The sequence below is a fragment of the Sinocyclocheilus anshuiensis genome, unplaced genomic scaffold, assembly GCF_001515605.1.
Source record: "Sinocyclocheilus anshuiensis isolate Anshui unplaced genomic scaffold, SAMN03320099.WGS_v1.1 scaffold412, whole genome shotgun sequence".
Taxonomy (NCBI): domain Eukaryota; kingdom Metazoa; phylum Chordata; class Actinopteri; order Cypriniformes; family Cyprinidae; genus Sinocyclocheilus; species Sinocyclocheilus anshuiensis.
In genome coordinates this window covers 1,864,008-1,881,807 of record NW_015558661.1, presented here as the reverse complement: position 1 = coordinate 1,881,807, position 17,800 = coordinate 1,864,008, and the positions used below count along the sequence as shown (strand labels likewise).

General features: G+C 37.1%; 2 protein-coding genes and 1 pseudogene across 3 annotated transcripts; 2 read left to right on the top strand and 1 right to left on the bottom strand.

Moving 5' to 3' along the window:
* Positions 1 to 4,621: 4,621 nt before the first annotated feature.
* LOC107681195 (carcinoembryonic antigen-related cell adhesion molecule 5-like) lies at positions 4,622 to 9,824 on the top strand. The gene is made up of 12 exons (XM_016477410.1): positions 4,622 to 4,691; positions 4,983 to 5,336; positions 5,729 to 6,007; positions 6,122 to 6,397; positions 7,092 to 7,349; positions 7,433 to 7,693; positions 7,769 to 8,059; positions 8,217 to 8,525; positions 9,095 to 9,217; positions 9,313 to 9,337; positions 9,418 to 9,524; positions 9,623 to 9,824. Exons 1-12 carry the CDS (start codon positions 4,622 to 4,624, stop codon positions 9,721 to 9,723), a joined length of 2,454 nt encoding a protein of 817 aa, XP_016332896.1. The 3' UTR covers positions 9,724 to 9,824.
* A 521-nt stretch (positions 9,825 to 10,345) lies between these two features.
* Positions 10,346 to 14,733, bottom strand: LOC107681196 (serine/threonine-protein kinase Chk1-like). 2 transcript variants are annotated; one of them, XM_016477411.1, is made up of 13 exons: positions 14,575 to 14,733; positions 14,314 to 14,386; positions 14,006 to 14,229; positions 13,799 to 13,863; positions 13,621 to 13,690; positions 12,481 to 12,669; positions 12,293 to 12,397; positions 12,008 to 12,103; positions 11,840 to 11,921; positions 11,563 to 11,728; positions 11,174 to 11,305; positions 10,960 to 11,061; positions 10,346 to 10,753 (listed from the first exon to the last, which is right to left on the bottom strand). In XM_016477411.1, the coding sequence occupies exons 2-13, from the start codon at positions 14,376 to 14,378 to the stop codon at positions 10,661 to 10,663; spliced, it is 1,389 nt and encodes a 462-aa protein (XP_016332897.1). In that variant the 5' UTR covers positions 14,379 to 14,386; positions 14,575 to 14,733; the 3' UTR covers positions 10,346 to 10,660. The 2 variants fall into 2 exon arrangements, with proteins under 2 accessions (XP_016332897.1, XP_016332898.1); XM_016477412.1 differs by having other exon boundaries at positions 11,840 to 11,918.
* A 643-nt stretch (positions 14,734 to 15,376) lies between these two features.
* The window catches only part of LOC107681125 (cilia- and flagella-associated protein 53-like), a 4,066-nt pseudogene continuing 1,642 nt past the window's right edge, over positions 15,377 to 17,800 (top strand).

Sequence of the window (17,800 nt, the reverse complement as noted above, 5' to 3'; positions counted from 1 at the left end):
TGTGTATTTAATATAATGTATATATTATATATTATGGTTTTACATTATTAGTATTATACACATATAAATAAATATAATAACTACATATAATAATATAATATGAAGATATATTAAATATTCTAAAAAATATATTAAATATAATGTTATAATATATGTATATCCAAGTAATATTGTTTATGAATTTTAACATTCTCATCATAGTCTTTTACATTATTGGACAAACAATTATGCCAAAGCTAAAATTATATAACCATATTAGTTATAACTAACCTTATAGGTTAATGTTTTCAATGATATGGTGTGGTTTTAGTAACATTTCTGGGACAAAAAAACAAAATTAAACTAGCCTGTAGTTCTTTTATGGCATTGTTGAAGTTAAGACCCTCTATCTCTCCCTCTCTATTGTTGCAGAGATAGTTCTTCTCCTGCCCACAAAAAGCCTTCCTCGTCTAAAAAGAAGGCAGCTGATGACTTCCAGGTAAGAGCGCACTCAGTAAAGCCACAGAATCACCAGTGAGGGCGCTGGACATTTTATCGGATGAACAGATGCACTAATGCGCCATGGTCTGACTACCGACCTGAATTGAGGTACTGAGGCTTTAATGATAAACCTGAATTGCCTCTGGCCTCATAGACACAGTGAGCAGAGAGCGCCTCCTACTGGAGAAGAGAACAAACACGCTGTTACTTTCGCCCTAATAGTTAATTATCACAGAGTATGTTTTAGCAATAACTCCGTATAACTTCCTTGAACTTTGCTACCTTTGAAACATTTACGTATTCTGAATTGGAAAAAAGGTCCAAACTTGATTGTGTCAGCACCAGCATGCATAATATCAGGGTGACAGTGTCAGCCGTGTGCCGGAGCGCACTCATTAAATATGCACAGCGCTCATTCTCTCCTACTTCGTTCTTGCTATCTGACCTTGTATCTTTGTTCCCACAGAGCCCCGGGAGGTTCTACGATGAGCTCCCAAACACGGCAGACTACGTGAGTTACCGTTTGGCGTGTAACAAAGAGGATTATCTGGAGCAACACTCTCCTCCCATTCAACCTCCTCTGACCTTCCTGCCCCAAAGCCCCTACACTCAGCACGGTAACCAGAAAGCCATATTCACATACCCAACATGCCCCATCTCCTCATACACCTTTCCCAAAGAGCAGTATGTATAAATACATTCGCCACCTCTTTCTCTTTCTGTCTGTCTTCAGTTGCTCTGGTCATTGTGTACTTTTTTACTGTGTTCTTTCTGAATATATCTTTTTCAAAAATATTATTCTCTAAGCATAATTGGATTTGCATGCATATTTTCACATTTTTTATTAATATTGCTTAGAATTAATCTGCAAATAATTTCTAAAGCAGAATACAGATTTAGGATGAATAAATCTGATTCTCATTGTCTTAAAGTAGGTCAGTGGTCCGTAAACCTCATTTATAACAGGCAGGCCCATATTGTTTATTGTATTCTGTAGTTATGCATCACTGCATTGTTTTGGGATGTCATTTGGGATTTCCACTGTATTCGTTTAATTTCTAAACAGGAATTTTTGCTGCTTTTGTAATAGTAAACTTGCGACAATAACATGGTAGCAGTAAAAAAATTAATTCTTGAAAAATCTATTAAAATAAACATTATCCCCCAGTTTCACAGACAAGGCTTAAGCCTAGTCCTAGACTGAAATGTAAATCTGAGCTGTTTCAACTGAAAGAAACTTGCACTGACTGATCTTAAAACATGTCAGTGCCTTTGTTTTGTCTTAAGATGAACACCAGTAATGCTTTTTTCTAAGGCATGTTTATAAAAATTACTTAAATGTCCTAATTGAACTATGGCTTAATCCTGGTTTAGGCTAAGCCCTGTCTATGAAACCGGGCCTATATGTATGATTTTTAAACAATATTACTACTGTATTCAATTGCGTTGTATTAAAATGGGTCTTTGTGCTGCCTTTGTAATTGTGAAACTTGCAACAATCACATAATCTGACCAATGCATCACAAAATAATCATTATTCATATTTATTTGCATCTTTAAACTGTATATTCTGTATATATGTATGTATGTGAGAGGTTTTTTTTACATGCACACTAGCAAATTCCAGTTAGTATTTATGTAGAACTGTGAATCTCTTTGGTCATTTGTCCTTTATTATTGTTTACATTATGCTTTGTGGCATTCATGCACAATGGTACAAAGTTCTTCCATGCACTGCAACTCTAATAACTGCATAAGGAGTATTTATATAGTGTATAGAGCATGTGAAAGTGTGCAAAAATGTGATGGATTACATTATATGTATTTGTGTGTTGTTACAGTGACCATATGGTATTAAATAAGCTGTTAATTATGTAATATTTGAATATTTTAACCACTTGTGAATTTTTTGTTTCGCTTTTCTACTAATAAATACATAATTAAATAAATAAACATTGGCTTCAATGCTATTTTTAGGTTTAGTATGTCTGATTATAACTGATAAGGTAAAAAAATCTTGCATTTTAGCAGGATATAATGATGCAATGCAATGCAAAATGTTATAAGGAAGTAATTGTGATGATTACACAAGATTTATAATGAAATAGTAATCTGATTAAACCTATTTATAAATTGCATGTAATATATGTGACATACTGTATACCATCTGGCGTGAACATAACATGACAGATCACAGCTGGTTTGTCTGGTTACAGAACTGATTTGCGCTAATCACATAACTCAGATTATGAACTATTTGTATGAGTGTGTGTGAGCAGTGAAGCTGCTGTAAACCTCTTGTGTTCAGACCAATGGAACTTCTATAGAAATGATATCAACCCCTAAGAAGTATTGAACACTTCTGAATGTCATTGCATTAGATAACAAAATATCAAACCAGTTATAGGCTAATTTAAAGAGATATAACACACACAAAAGGGTTTTAAATGATAAAACAATAGATCTAAACTATCATATCCATACTATTTTAGACACTTCAGATTGTGAAACGTTAGTGGAACATATTCATGATTAATGTGATGAACTGATATCTGTGGTTACTCTGAGGGGAACTGCCTACATCCACACACACAAAAAAAAAATCAGATGCAATAACTTTCAAACAAGTGTTCACAATGTTCAACAAAAATATTATTTGTATGCATACACAATGGTCATGTCATATCTATCATATCATTTTCATTGGCATCTGTGTACAGTATATGGGTGTGCACCCTTGAGTTTTTTCCTGGTGTGTTTATGCACTTTACATGGAAGCGTAACATGAGAAACTCATGAATGAATGTAGGGAGCACTCTGTTTCCTCTGCTTGGCTGAGCTGTCGCGGATGGAAACACACATGCGCGCGCACACACACACACACACACACACACACACACACACACAACTAGTATAATTCTGACCTCAACCCCAGAGAGGGATGAGCTCAGAGAAGATCTGGGATTAAAGTGCATCTCCTCGGGCTGTGATGAACCTGGCTAACTAACCTTGGAATCCATATTTAGAATTTTTTAATTGCACATTAGCCACATCCTACCTTTATATGCAGTCTCTGCATTAAAACATTTTGGTAGTTAGACATGGATTGCATGGATGGTTAAAGTTATCAAATCTAGACTGATGAAAAAGAAGTCTTACTGAATTCATTAATGCTATAAGACCATTATTAAAGGGGTCATATGATGCGATTTCAATTTTTCCTTTCTCTTTGGAGTGTTACAAGCTCTTGGTGCATAAAGAAGATCTGTAAAGTTGCAAAGACTAAAGTCTCAAATCCAAAGAGATTTAAAAAAGGCGTAAAAAGACAGTATAAGTCATTATAATCCATAATTATGTCCCCACTGGATGCAACAAATGCCACGTTTATAATGGGTTTTAATGTTTTTGTCTCGTCGCTCCATCACAGTATGGTAAGGGGCGTAACATTTCCGTCACACACTTGAGGTATTCGGCCAATCACAACGCACTGGATAGCTGGCCAATCAGAGCACACCTCGCTTTTCAGACCGATGAGCTTTGTAAAAATCGACGTGTTTCAGAAAGGCGGGGCATAGAGGAGAAACAATAATGTACAGTATGTGGAAAATAATGTTTTTTTTTTACCTTAAACCGCATAAACACATTTCATTACACCAAATACACAAAATAATGTTCTTTTTAGCAAAATCATATGACCCCTTTAAGGCACTGTTATTTATTATTAGCAACTTTTTTTATTTATATAAGAGAATAAATCATTGTGTTGGAACTCAACATGTACAGAGGTTTTTTCTTTCTCACTGTGGGTGATGGAATGCAAGAACGGCCATCCATCCAGCCACCTTCAATAATATATGAGACACAGCTATCATTGTGTCATCCTAAACCTTTCTACTCCAGTCCACTGTATTCTTGTACACGGAGGGGAAGGCCTGTGAATTATTCAAACTAAATCAGTTTAGAAAGACTCAGCTGCCTCTTTCTCTCGTTGAGCTTGTGGACTTAAGCAGTAATCATAAGCTCGGAGTGGTTGCATAATATTTATTGGATATTTCTCTCTCTCTTTTATTATTATTTTGGAGACAGTTATTGTGCTTTTTTACATCTTGGTCAAGGCATTGGATATGAGAGTCATGGCACCATGGTCCACAGAGTTTTAGGGGTGCCTTACATTTGCCTGATTGTTTTATTTCTACCCCTCTACCTTCAAGGTAAGAATATCAACAACCATTTTTTTATATTCTTTTCAGTGCTGTCAACTAATTATTCCAGTCATATATTTGTTAATTGTTCCACTTGATTGGAAGTATTTGTTTGCTTGTCCAGTCTCTGATTTGTGGATTTTTTTTAGTGTTAGCATACCAACATGAGGAAAATTATATTTGCATTGTCAAAATGCACGTGAAAAGAAATTAACTCATGATGTACCCTTTTTAACTTAATCAATGCTAATAATAACTTGGAGCACTGCCACCTTTGACATTTTTTGTGTGCTCTTCCAGGCGTAGAGATCTTGGACCCGGGGCAGGTGGTATACAGTGAGACCAGGACCAATGGTGTTGTGGGACGAGGAGTGATCTTGGAGTGTGGCCCTACTTTGCCCGATGTCTACATCTGGGGTTTTACCAAACCAGGCACAGACACCATCCGTGCCATTGTGTACAACTTCGGAAAGGGTCCTAAAATACAGAAATTAGCCAATGACTTGGGTAATTTGACAGTAATCAGCAACAGCGCCTCTCTGTCCATTGAGAAGCTTCCTCTGGCTGCAGAAGGAGTGTATACCTGCCAGGCACTGTATGATACCCTTGAAGGAGCCAAGCTGTATTACTACTATGTATTTCTGCGTGTTTTAGGTCAGTGGTAATCAGGTGATGTCTAAGTACTGATCTGAACAATGGCTGACAAAGTTCAAGATTCATTTAGGTTGCCCCTGACATTTAGAGTGGTGCATAAACCCTAAATTACCAGTATATGTTCTTCTTAACTAGCATATACCTCAAAACTATTGTTATATTGCTAGTTGAGTATAACTAGTTAAGTATAAGTTATAATGATATTGGCATGAACTGTTTGATGTTACCATCTGCTAAATGAATAAACGTAAAGGTAATTTCCAAGAAAAGGATCAACTGAACCATCATTAATGTTTTATTGTTTAGGTTGTGCTAATAAAGTTAGCATATTTTACAACCACTCTTTCATGGTTTATCAGTAACAAGGCTCCCTTTTGTAATTACTTTAACAGTGCCAGTGACCAAACCTTACATTGTGATGAGCGACTCTTCGCCAGTGGAGGGCACGTCAGTGACCATGCGCTGTGGCCTGGAGAATGGCACGGGGCCTATTAATTACATATGGGAACAAGAGAGCCGGGAAAGCCAGCTCACCACTGTGGCCGAGATCTATGACGACAACCGATTAAATGTCACTGATGTCAACCGAAATCACACTGGATGGTACAGGTGTATTGCCATCAACCAGGTCAACCAGCAGCGCAGTGACCGAGTCTGGCTTGACACCATTTGTAAGAGACTCCTAAATAGTCTTTGAAATACTCAACAAAATTTGATGCATCATATTGTTTTAGTGTGCAATTTCAAGAGGATATCTTATGTAAATATCTCTGGCTCTTTTCCAGTTGGTCCAGACCAGCCTCAGATCGATGTCACCCCTTATTCAGTGACGGAGCGGGGTTATTCTGCCCTGGAAAGAGAGACGGTTTCTCTCCTGTGTCAAGCTTCTTCTAATCCCCCAAGTCAGTACGTTTGGTTCTACAACAACTCCCAGGTGTATGCGGGTCCCCAGTACACCATCAACAGGATCCTCCGCATGCATACAGGCCACTACGCATGCCTGGCTCAGAACACTTACCTCAACACCCGCTCCAGGAAAACCATCACCCTCACGGTCTATTGTGAGTGCTTCCACAAACCCCTGCCTGGATTCTGGTGGCCACCTTTCAACCTGCCCTTCAATAGCTTCCTCAAGTTTCCTTCTGAAATTTCTTGCATTTGCTTCCTCTTACACCTTTTCCTTCACACTAACACACTCACACGAAGGTACAGACAGTTACGTAAACAAGGGTGTCAGACTTCCAGAGTGGCCGACTGTGGACGTGCATCTGGAGGAGGTGAAGGACAGTTCTGAGAGCTGAAGGTATACAGCTGGTGTGATTGTTTCTGTGCTATGACAAGTCAAGAAAGGTCAGGAGACCTTGTATTGTTTTGTCATAACACTTCAATCTCCACTTCATGCCTTGAATGTACATCTATTCTTGACTTACTGGGGTACTAACAACCCCACCGATACTGTATACTAACACAGCAACACCTTCTCATGATATGACTTCAAATTTGGCTCAGTTGTAGCAGGAATGATAAAGCAGATCTTAATGGGTGATGAACAGATACCAATGCAGTACTCTTTAACTTTCTAGAAGTCGACTAGCTTTTACCACTATGTAGATGAATAATAGACACCTAATCCGACCTCTTCGTTTGGCTCAATTTCAGGAACAATTCTCTGCCTCTATCAGTGTCCTAAATTGGCCCAAATCATCTAAGATCCATTTCACTGCTCTGTGTTACACAATCATTTTGTTCCCACAGATCCTCCAGATGGCGCTCCGACTTGCTTGATTCTACCAGTAAACAATCACACTGACCTGGCCTTCCAGTGTACCTGGGAGGGCGGTATCCCTCCAGCCTCTTTGAGATGGACCCCATATGTGTTTGGAGAAGAGAGCGAGGGACTCACAAACATCACCAAGATTCAGAAAGGTCAGGAGACTGCAAACAACTCCATCTTCATCTGCCAAGGCTCCCACATCGCATCGAATGAAATCAAAAGCTGCAGTGTCAGAACTTGTAAGTGTAAAACCAAGAGCACCTTGTTCACTTTGAGATCAACAAAAGGTCAGTAAATATTTTCTACATTCTCTTTATCCCAGGGATGTCCTACGGTGAACCAAAGTGCTCTGCATATGCAACTCGAAACAATGAGTACCTAATGCTGTCCTGCTCCTGGGAAGGTGGGTTTCCTCGAGCACTGGTGTGGTGGGCCTCTAGCTCAGGGGACATGCAAGGCACATCTGAGGAGAACGCAAACATCCTGGTTTTGCGGTCAAGCGCTACATACAGTGGCAAGGCTTTTGTATGCCATGCAAAACATCCATTGGCTAAGGAGACCAAACAGTGTGTTTTAAAACTAGGTAAGAAAGGGTCAATCATTATTCTTGCATCTGTAAAACAATCCTTTAAAAACTGTCCTTTCTTACTGTCTTTAGAGGCACCAGTCCTAGTGACCCAGCGCAGTATGATGACCGTCTATGAGGGCAGTGATGCCCAACTCACCTGTATCTTGAGTAGAAACTACCCTGTCACAGAGATCACCTGGTTCAACAACCTGAAGCAGCATGTGAATGAGATTCCTAAGAAGTATGTCCTGGAGCGAGCTGCTGCCTGGACAAACTTGACAGTGCGGGAAACGGACAGCAACACAGACAGTGGCCATTACTGGTGTTCAGCTACCAATGCTGTCGGTGGGGCAGAGATCCCCATTATGCTGATGGTGAAGAGTAAGCAAGCTTTTACATATTACACCAACACACTACACTACACTTTACAAGGTAGATAGGCACAAGGATGCATGCTATCTTTCTCAACTCCAGTAGCTCACTCTTTGGTTATATTAACTGGTTTTACATATAAATGATTTACCATTTAAATTTTCAGGGTACCCAATGCCCCCAAATATAAGCATCAGTAAGATCATTTACAACAGTCGTCAAAGGACTGATGTTGACCTAGAGTGGAAGCTCCAGACTGAGGGTAACCTTACCGGGTTTTTCATCGAGCGCCAGAGGCTCCCTGAACCTGTGAAGAAAAGAAACAGTGGCCTTCCCTGGCAGAAACTGGCAGATCTAGACCATGTTTCCCGACACTACCAAATCAGCAATCTGGATCCCATTGGAGCCTATGCATTTCGTGTTACTGCCATCAACCACCGCACCATTGGAAACCCTTCAGAGATAAAGAGCGCAGGTGAGAACACTTACAAAGGCATTGAATATCAGTGCATATCTAAACATGGACAACATAATAATTTACATTGAAATACCCAAAGAAGGCAGGATATAATTTGATGCTGTTAGAAAATGTTTTAAGTTTGGAGTATTTTTTTATTGTTATTGCAAAACAACAACTTTTTTGTTACCACTCACTGTAAATCTAATGCTGTTGTTTTTTGTTTTGTCCATTCAGGTGAAATGCACAATCACTTGACCACTTCCATACCCACACATCTCCCTTCTTCTGTTCCTTTCCTCTTACATGATCTGCCTGTTAACTTGCCCTTTGATCTTTCCTGAGGTTATTTTTCTACTCATCTCATTCTGTCTGATAACTAAAGAAAGTGCGTATAATCGTATATGCTAATGACGCTAAAACAACTAATTAACCCAAGTGTTTAATCTTTTTTCCCAAAAAACAGTAATATACATTACAATTGTACAATATTATGTAGTAAGCTCTTATGATGTCCAATTGCTATGGTAAACTATGCAATTGTGACACTGATTTTGTGAAGCTGAAATAGGTATACTGTCTTCCAGCCGACCCTCCCTTCAATGCCTACCCAGCTGTGATCGGGGCAGCCATCGGGGGCATGATCATAGCTACAATTATCACTGTACTGCTCTTCATGTATGTGGTACGGAACCGCAACAATAACCCACGTGAGTTACGTATCTTTAATGTTTCAAGAAATCAAATATTGGTTGGTTAACCCTGTAGCATGGTTCCATGTTAATACCACTGTCACACTTTACAGGACTTCATGACTTGATATTTGGAAGGTATGTTTAATTGATATTTTTACAGGTAGTTGAATTTGTTATTATTTCTTTACTACTTTAATACTATTTGTGCTTTTCAGGCAGAACAGCCAGTCTAGAGAGAACATTAACTTTCCTGAGGATGAGGGTAGTGGAATAGCAGAGGGGGAGAGAGGTACAGGACAACCAAGCCAATCAGCTAGTCCAGGTACCTCATGCTGCTGGCACTTGTTCATCCAACTCATAACAAAAAATTAGAATATTTTTTCACTTCTTTTATTAAAATAAAATAACTTTTTCTTGCAGCGGCATCAATGGCACTGCCAAGGCCAACCGCAGCACCTACAAACCTACCCCCAGGCGAGGAGCCAGTCAATGTAACGATTACTGTCATGGCCTCAAGCTAAAGACAAAGCTGATCACAATCATGTTTATTATTACCATACATTCACTACAGGATGATAACACTTTTTCATCATCAATAGAAGTAAACAAAGTAGGGGGGGGGGGATTGGGTTGAATGTAATTTTATACTAATATCAATTTAAGTGTTTACTAGCAAGCACAGCTTTAGATCAGCTAATTCATTCGTTTTGGTATAACTAAAATACAAGCAAATTTGGTTAATTAACAGCAGGATTGTTATCATTTTTGCTACATTTAACTGTTCTTGTGAGGTAATACAAAGCACATTTTTAGCAATCTTTCTACATCAATACACAGATTACTTGAGCACCTTTGCATTCACCTTCCATGTGTCTATTTACAATGAACTAAACTGATTTCAGCTGCTTCTAAATAACATGGGTTGAGATAAACCAATCATTTATGTAAAAACTGACTGATATTTTTGAACACATTTTTCAATTCGTTATAAGCAAAAGGCACTCTTTTTTGAACTCTCAATGTTTAATAAAATGAAGGCTGAACACAACTGGATGTTAATTTGATTCTCTAGACAGTGAATTGTCCAAAGTTGCACTATGGTCATGTTACATGCTCTAAGATCTTTACATTTTTTCCTTTCTACTTTTTCTAATTTAAACAGCTTACTAAGCCAAACAGCATTATTAATGACAGATTTATTTTGTTTTTCACATTCAGAATCTCACATCTTGCCAAGGGGCAGAAATTAAACCTTATCTTCATAGTAACGGAACATGAATGAACAGATAAACTTAACTTGAGAGCTTCTCCTCATTCCTTCACACACAAATAAAAAAAACAGACATATACAACTACAAACATATAAATCGGAACACGTTCCACGATCATAAAACAACTTTGTGTACCTGTGTACGCATGTGTGAAAGCAGACTTTGCATGTAAAAATGTGGACACACATCAATTCAAAGGCAAAACCTTTTGGTTACTAATAATGTCAGACAGCGTCTGTTTTAGTTTCAGGAATATCCTCTTGAATTCCAAACCGTCCCCCTAGAACACAAAAGAATAGTTTTGTGAAGGCATTGATATTAACAAATCAATAATATTAATAAATCAACAAATAATATAAAAAAAAACAATTCTTCACTCCAAAATTCTTGATATTAGTTTTAGTTGTGTTAACAGTTAATTTAGAAGCATCATGCAATTAATAAATGCAAGCATAGATGTAATTCAGTGGTTTGGGTTGTTTTCACCTTTGACAATCGGAAATCTACTAAAATGCGTTCCTCCATTTCCAGGAAGTGCACTATGAAGATCAGCTTATTATTGCGGTGATCCATTGTGGACACTGTCGCCTATGAATCAAAAGAGAAAAGGAGACCAGATCAGTGCATTATACAGTTCAAGATTTAGTGCTAAGGATTTCAAATGCTTTAAATGGTACAACTGATTGTTTTATTTGGTTACCTGATTGGTGCAGCTCTGTTTCCATGTGTGACCCATAGCAATACAGGCATCACGGAGAGCAATGCAAGACGGTTCTGCCTTTACCGTAGTAAAGAACCTAGTCATCCTTCTCACCAACCGCTGCCACGGGCTCTGAAAAAAAAAATAAAAAAATAAATAAATAAAAATATTTCATAAAAATCCATTATTTATTAAACAATTAAATGGGTAAAAGTCACATATAACCTATTAGTTAAATCAAGCCAAATTACAGCAATAAAAGTGCTATGGAATAAGAGCAAAATTGTTTACAGAAGTAACAGACATAAAGTGAACATGTACAAAACAAGTTACAACAAAACAATAAATCAGCATACTATCATTAATATTCATTTTATAGAATAGGTCACCTGGCTGGCACCCGGTGTGCCAAGCAGTTGGCTGCCCAGCAGCATGTGGTCAAGACAGGTAGGCTGTGAAAAGCTGACACTGATATCAGTGTGCACCGTAACCCCCTTCTCCTCCCACAATCCCTGTGGCTCAGGCTGAGAACTGGAGATCTGTGCTCTGTCATCACTGCAGAAACACACAGGTAGTGATGGATGTGCTTCTTAGAACGTAATACAGCTTTTACTGTATTTGTACTAAACTATCAAGTCAGCTGTCTTATGTATTTGTCATACTGACCTGTTTATTCTTCTCAGCTGTGAGAGCTCAGAATCAGCCCTATGCATTTTGGTTACTGGTGTGTCACTCTGTCGTTTTACTGCTGTGGTCAAAAATTCAGATCCAAAAGAATCACACACATTCTTGAAAGACAAACATAATTAATGAGCTGATCTTTGAAATCAGTACCTGATTTGAAACTTCTGCTAAACCATCGATGCTTCTTAATTTCAGGAATGGTGAACCTGTCCTCTGGATTATGCAGTAATATCTTAGATAGCAGACCTGACAAAGAAAATAAAACACAATGTTCAGCATCACAGGTGTTTTTAAACATGTTTCTGTGCATCTGTTCTGGGTGGCTTCTTCCTGGACCAAGTCAAAGAGCCCACAAGTCTGGTTTAAATTAACACTGAAAGAAAATTAAATTAAATACTGAAATATACTGGATTAAATAACTCTTAAGAAGCTTACTCAGTGGAACAGCATCAATTTTCTTCCAGGGTGTGAGGTAGATTTTCTTCTCTAGCCAATCCAAATACTCCTGACAGTTTTCACTTGGTTGGTCCCATGGTAACTCTGGAAAAATGAAGCTTACAATAGCTAAACTCTCAACAAAGATGCAGTCTCTGACTGACACATACAGAATACTGATGTCTTACCTCCAGCTAACATTGCTGTGAGCACAATGCCACAAGCCCAAGTGTCTGCAGGTTGAGCGTGGAATGCTGAACGTGACATCAGCTCAGGGGCAACATAGGGAAGAGTGCCACACAGACGGGCCAATGCCCGCTCCCGGCCACGATGGCGGAACATGGTAGCCAGTCCAAAATCAGAGATCTTCAGATTATCTGAGAGAAAAATATAAATAGGATTATATATAAAAATTTGTTTCTATTACGGTACATTATTTAGGTTTTCTACTTACTATAGTACTGTACTGTTAAATGTATTATATATTTATTTTTTACATTTATTTTAATTATTTTTCATTCACACAATTTGTTTAATCTTATTTTCATCCCCTAGTAAAAAAGTAATATATTTAAAATACATTTCATGCTAAGTATATAGTTCAAATCTATTACCATATTTATGGACATATCGCTCCAAGACTTACTGATATAAATATTTGTATTAAAATTTATTTGGAGTACTACTTGTGCACAATGCACATTTCTTAATATTAAGCCTAAAATGTGTTTTAATGTCACTATTGATGAGGATTCAACAGTCTTTGATAATATTCGTCTTTGAATGCGAGATATTTAAAGTGTACCTAAAGTATACTTGAAATAATTCCACTTTAGCAGTCAAATATACTTTAGTATATCTTTAGTTGGACTTCAGTACTTCCGCACAATTAAAGTGCATTAAGCACAAAATTAGTTGTTCCAATTTAGCAGACTTTAAGTATACCAGTTTAGTATACCAAAAGTACAACTGCCGGGTATTTTTAAGTACATAAATATGTATTTGTAATATACATAGCATGAAATAAATGTTTTTCAAATACATTTTAGTTTATTTATTTTTCACTAGGATTATTTATTTTATTAATTTATTTTCATATTATTTGATTTGATTTATTTATTTTTTCACTTTTTTTTCCCCAGCACTGACCAAAGAAGATATATCTTCTTAGATATTAATAATAACAGAGTACAATTTTATAGGTGTCATAAAGTTGTGTCACAGCTATCACTGTTACATATATTAGCGTGGCTGGAACATTGCATTGACCAATCAGAAGCCAGAATCTGTTTTATAATGACATTTAACACAAGACCATCAAGATATACCTTTATCATCAAGAAGAATATTCTCAGGCTTTATGTCACGATGTGTAATCCCAACACTGTGAAGATATTCCTGTAAGCAAGAGAGAAATCTAGTTTTACAACAAAGGTGGCTATGGCGTGAAAACCATTCACCAACACACCAGAGTCAAAGAAAAATAATCTCAAAACTGACACTTACCACACCAGCTATTAGCTGCTGAAAAAACCTGTGTGCCTCCTTTTCTGGCATCCCAACATCTGGCTCTGTCAGAATTAGAAACAAATTACATTTTGAGTAGAATCTTCAATATTTGCTCATCACAATTATTTAGACCCCACCATTTCTACATTATACTGGACAAAGAAGCTAATAAAATTAAGATGTCCTAATCTATGTTTAGCTCACCGATTCTGTCAAAGAGCTCTCCTCCACTACAGTACTCCAGGAAGATGTACTGTGTCGTCCCCTCACTCCTGTGCCCAAAGAAACGTACGATGTTTGGGTGTGAAAGCATCTTGCATATGCAAACCTCCTTTTTTACATTCTCTATACAATCCTTGGCTTTTGCCATGTCCACAACTTTCACCGCCACAGCCTCTTCTGTCTTCTTGTTGACCAGCAGTCGCACCCTACAATAATTTGAAGCTGATTAATACATTTTAAGACTTTAACGAATCAGGATGACACTAATAAAAAGGACACTGGTCACTTACTCTCCATACGCCCCCTCTCCAAGGGTCTGCACTACATCCCAGTCTTTAACAAAAGGCACAGCCATGGTCTGATCTGTGGACACAAGTCAGAACATCTTGTTAGTAATAAGCAGTAATGTTACTTGTTAAATAAACAAAATGACACATGCTAAATAAGACTAGGTAACGCTACTTAATTAGGTTATATACAGTGAAACGTCAAATCCGATAAGCTTGGCCTGTCCAATGTTAATTTCGTGTTATTTTGTGAAATAAACATACCTTACGTGTCACCAATATCAGTGTCGAAGCTGTCCCATTTGATGCAGGTTGTTTATTTATTCTGTTAGTATATTTACACACATCCGTTAGAAGTGTCTAGACAGAAATGTCCGTGATAACACAAGCGAGTCCGTCCAAACTTTGGCGCGTTCTGGAGACGTGACATCACCGGAAGCGCTTGGATGAGAGACATTTTAAAATAAAAGCAACTTTAAAAATGAGGGGAAAGGTTTCATATTAACTGGAGAATTTCATGTTATCCTTTTCGTGTTTGTTTTGCTTGAATTGTATTGTAAAACTGTTCAGTAACTAAGACCACCAAAACCATAAAAAAATAAAATATCATAGCAGATTTATAAACTAAATATGAATGTGAGTTAGATATGTGTTCCTGCACTGTTTATTATAGTTTGAAAAGAATGTTGGTTAGGATTAGATGTGTAAATGTTTGATTGTTTGTGTTTTTATTATTTTCTTGTCGTACAAGCAATAAAAAGTCATATTAGATCTAAATTTGGGCTTTTATTTTTTTGTATAGTTTCCAACGCTTGAAAACTATACAAAATAAAAGCTCGCCTGTCACGGTGATCAAGGGGAATAAATCACAGTCACAAGATGAATGCACTTTTTGTGGTACGACATTTAATTTTAAAGCATTTAAATATTGTAAAGCATAATTACTAGCTGTCTTAATCCCCATCGTTATTATCACATAACAGGAGCTGAAAGCAGACTGATTTCGCCTGTCGTTGTTATGGCAACATCAGGTCAGTTCCGTAAACACGACTGTACAGTTGGAGGGTTATTTCTAAAGCTAGCTAGACTCCAAGAAAGTGGAATAAAAAAATAAGTAATCTTTTACCATGTTGACAGCCCACCGAAGCAGGACACGATGTCGGGAAGTAACTGGACCTGGACATTCAGTGGCATTGGTGAGTTAGTTATTAGTTATGCTGGCTTGACAAAGTTTGTCAAAGGCTTGACAAACTGATTTAATATTATTATTATTATTATTAGTAGTAGTAGTAGTAGTAGTGTTAGTAGTAGTAGTATACCAACATTTCTGACCCAATTTTTACTAAAACGGACGAAAAACTGCCCCAAATCCCATAGACTTAACTTACGTGGAAAGCTTTCTTTCTTTCTTTCGTTCTTTCTTTCTTTCTTTCTCCAACGTAAAGTTTATCTTTCAAACTTTTCAATCTAACATTAGATCCCTATTAGTCTCTTTGGTAACACTTTACTTGAAGGGGTGTGCATAAGACTGACATGACGCCTTCATAATTATGACATGACACATGTCATGAATATGAAGGAGGTTTTATGCATGTTTATGACAACTGTCATTAAGTGTCATTCGCTCAGTTATGTCATTTTTAATGCAAATATGACATTATTTGACCTAACCCTAACCCTACCCTTACCCCTAACCATAGCCCATAACAAAGACATCTCAAACAATGTCATCTTTGCATTGAAAATGACATAACTGAGCGAATGACACTTAATGACAGTTGTCATAAATATGCATAAAAAAACCTTCATATTCATGACGTGTCGTGTCATGATTATGTAGGTGTCATGTCATGATTATGAAGGTGTCGTGTCAGTCTTATGTACACCCCTTCAAGTAAAGTGTAACCGTCCCTTTTATAATATTTCTAGTTACGTTAATGAAAAGAACTGTAAATGTAAATTAATGTACTGTTTTAATGGAAATATGTAATAATGTACATACATATTATTCAGTTTTTTTTAGTTTTGGTTAATATTCATCTCAAATATGTGCATTTCAGAGAGCAAAGCCTCCTTTATCCAAAGACGTAGATGACTTCTTTCTGCGGAGGAGGAAACAAGAGGCCATACAGAATGAAGTGCTGGAGTTTATTCCTGTGATGTGAGAATGCGATGGTAAAGGAACACACAGCGCCGGATGGTGTCGGCCACTATTAGTAGACATCTGCAGGAAGCAAGAGAGTAGTAGTACCAGATGGACATTGATGAAAGGAGGGAAAGGTTTGAATGGAATAACCTCATAAATTATTAAGAAATCGTCTCATTGTATAGTGTAATGACCTTGTCTGGCTCTTTTTGACAGGCTTCGTGAGCTGCTGTCAGAGGAGAGGGAGCTCTTCAGGGAGATGGAGGCAAAAAAGGAGACAGTGTTGGAAAGGCAAGCTAAGATGCTTGAAAGAGCCAAGACTCTGCGAGACAGAAGAGAGAGTAAGAGACAGAGACTTGTCGCTGAGAAACTCGATCAGCTCTTCAGGTAGAAGACCTTATTATTAGTGGTTGGATGAACTTGAACTTCGATTCAAACTACAAGATGTTCCATCTACCTGTGTTTTAGAGAGCAAAGTGAGGAGCTGTGTGCCGTGCAGGTGAAGCGCAGACAGGATGAGGTCTGCACTGAGCGTGCTGCTCAGATCCGTACTAAGGAAGAAGTGCAATGGATGCAACAAGAGGAAGACAGACTGTTCGCCCAGATCATAACCAAGAGGTTCAATGGCAAAGAGAGAACAACCTCCAGCAGAAGGAATTCCTGCAGGCACAGATGGAAACGACTGAGCAGCAGACAATTCGGGCCAAGCAACTGAAGCAAGAGGAGGCCCAGTTACTGGTATTGATCATATTATTCAATAGGATGAATCAAATCAAGCCACAGTTATTATTAGGGATGCACGATATGTCTGTACCATATCGGTTATTGGCCAATTTTGGAAAAAAATTTTTTTACATTTAATTGTAACATTTCAGGCATGCTAATTTCCCTTATCATTAAATTTAAATGACCTTAATGGTCACTTCAATTTCATTAAATGAATGTATTCTTCTGTAATTGTTGAGTTTTTTTTTTTTTTTTGTAATGTGTTATTAATAAAAAAATAATAATAATAATATTACAACTAATATTTTTAATACTATAAATATAATATAACTTTTAAATAATAATCTTTAAATAGTATTCATTGCATTTATAATATTAGAAAAAATTAAATAAAATATAAATATATATATATATATATATATATATATAGTTCTGATATTTATATTTTATTTAATTTTTCTAATATAAATGCAATCAATACTATTATTTTTTTTATAAAATATTATATTTAAATACTACATAAAAAGTATACTACTGTTACTGTTAAATATAATCTTATAATGTAAGCAAATCTCGATATTAATCTTTAAATAGTTGTAATGTGATATTAATTAAAAA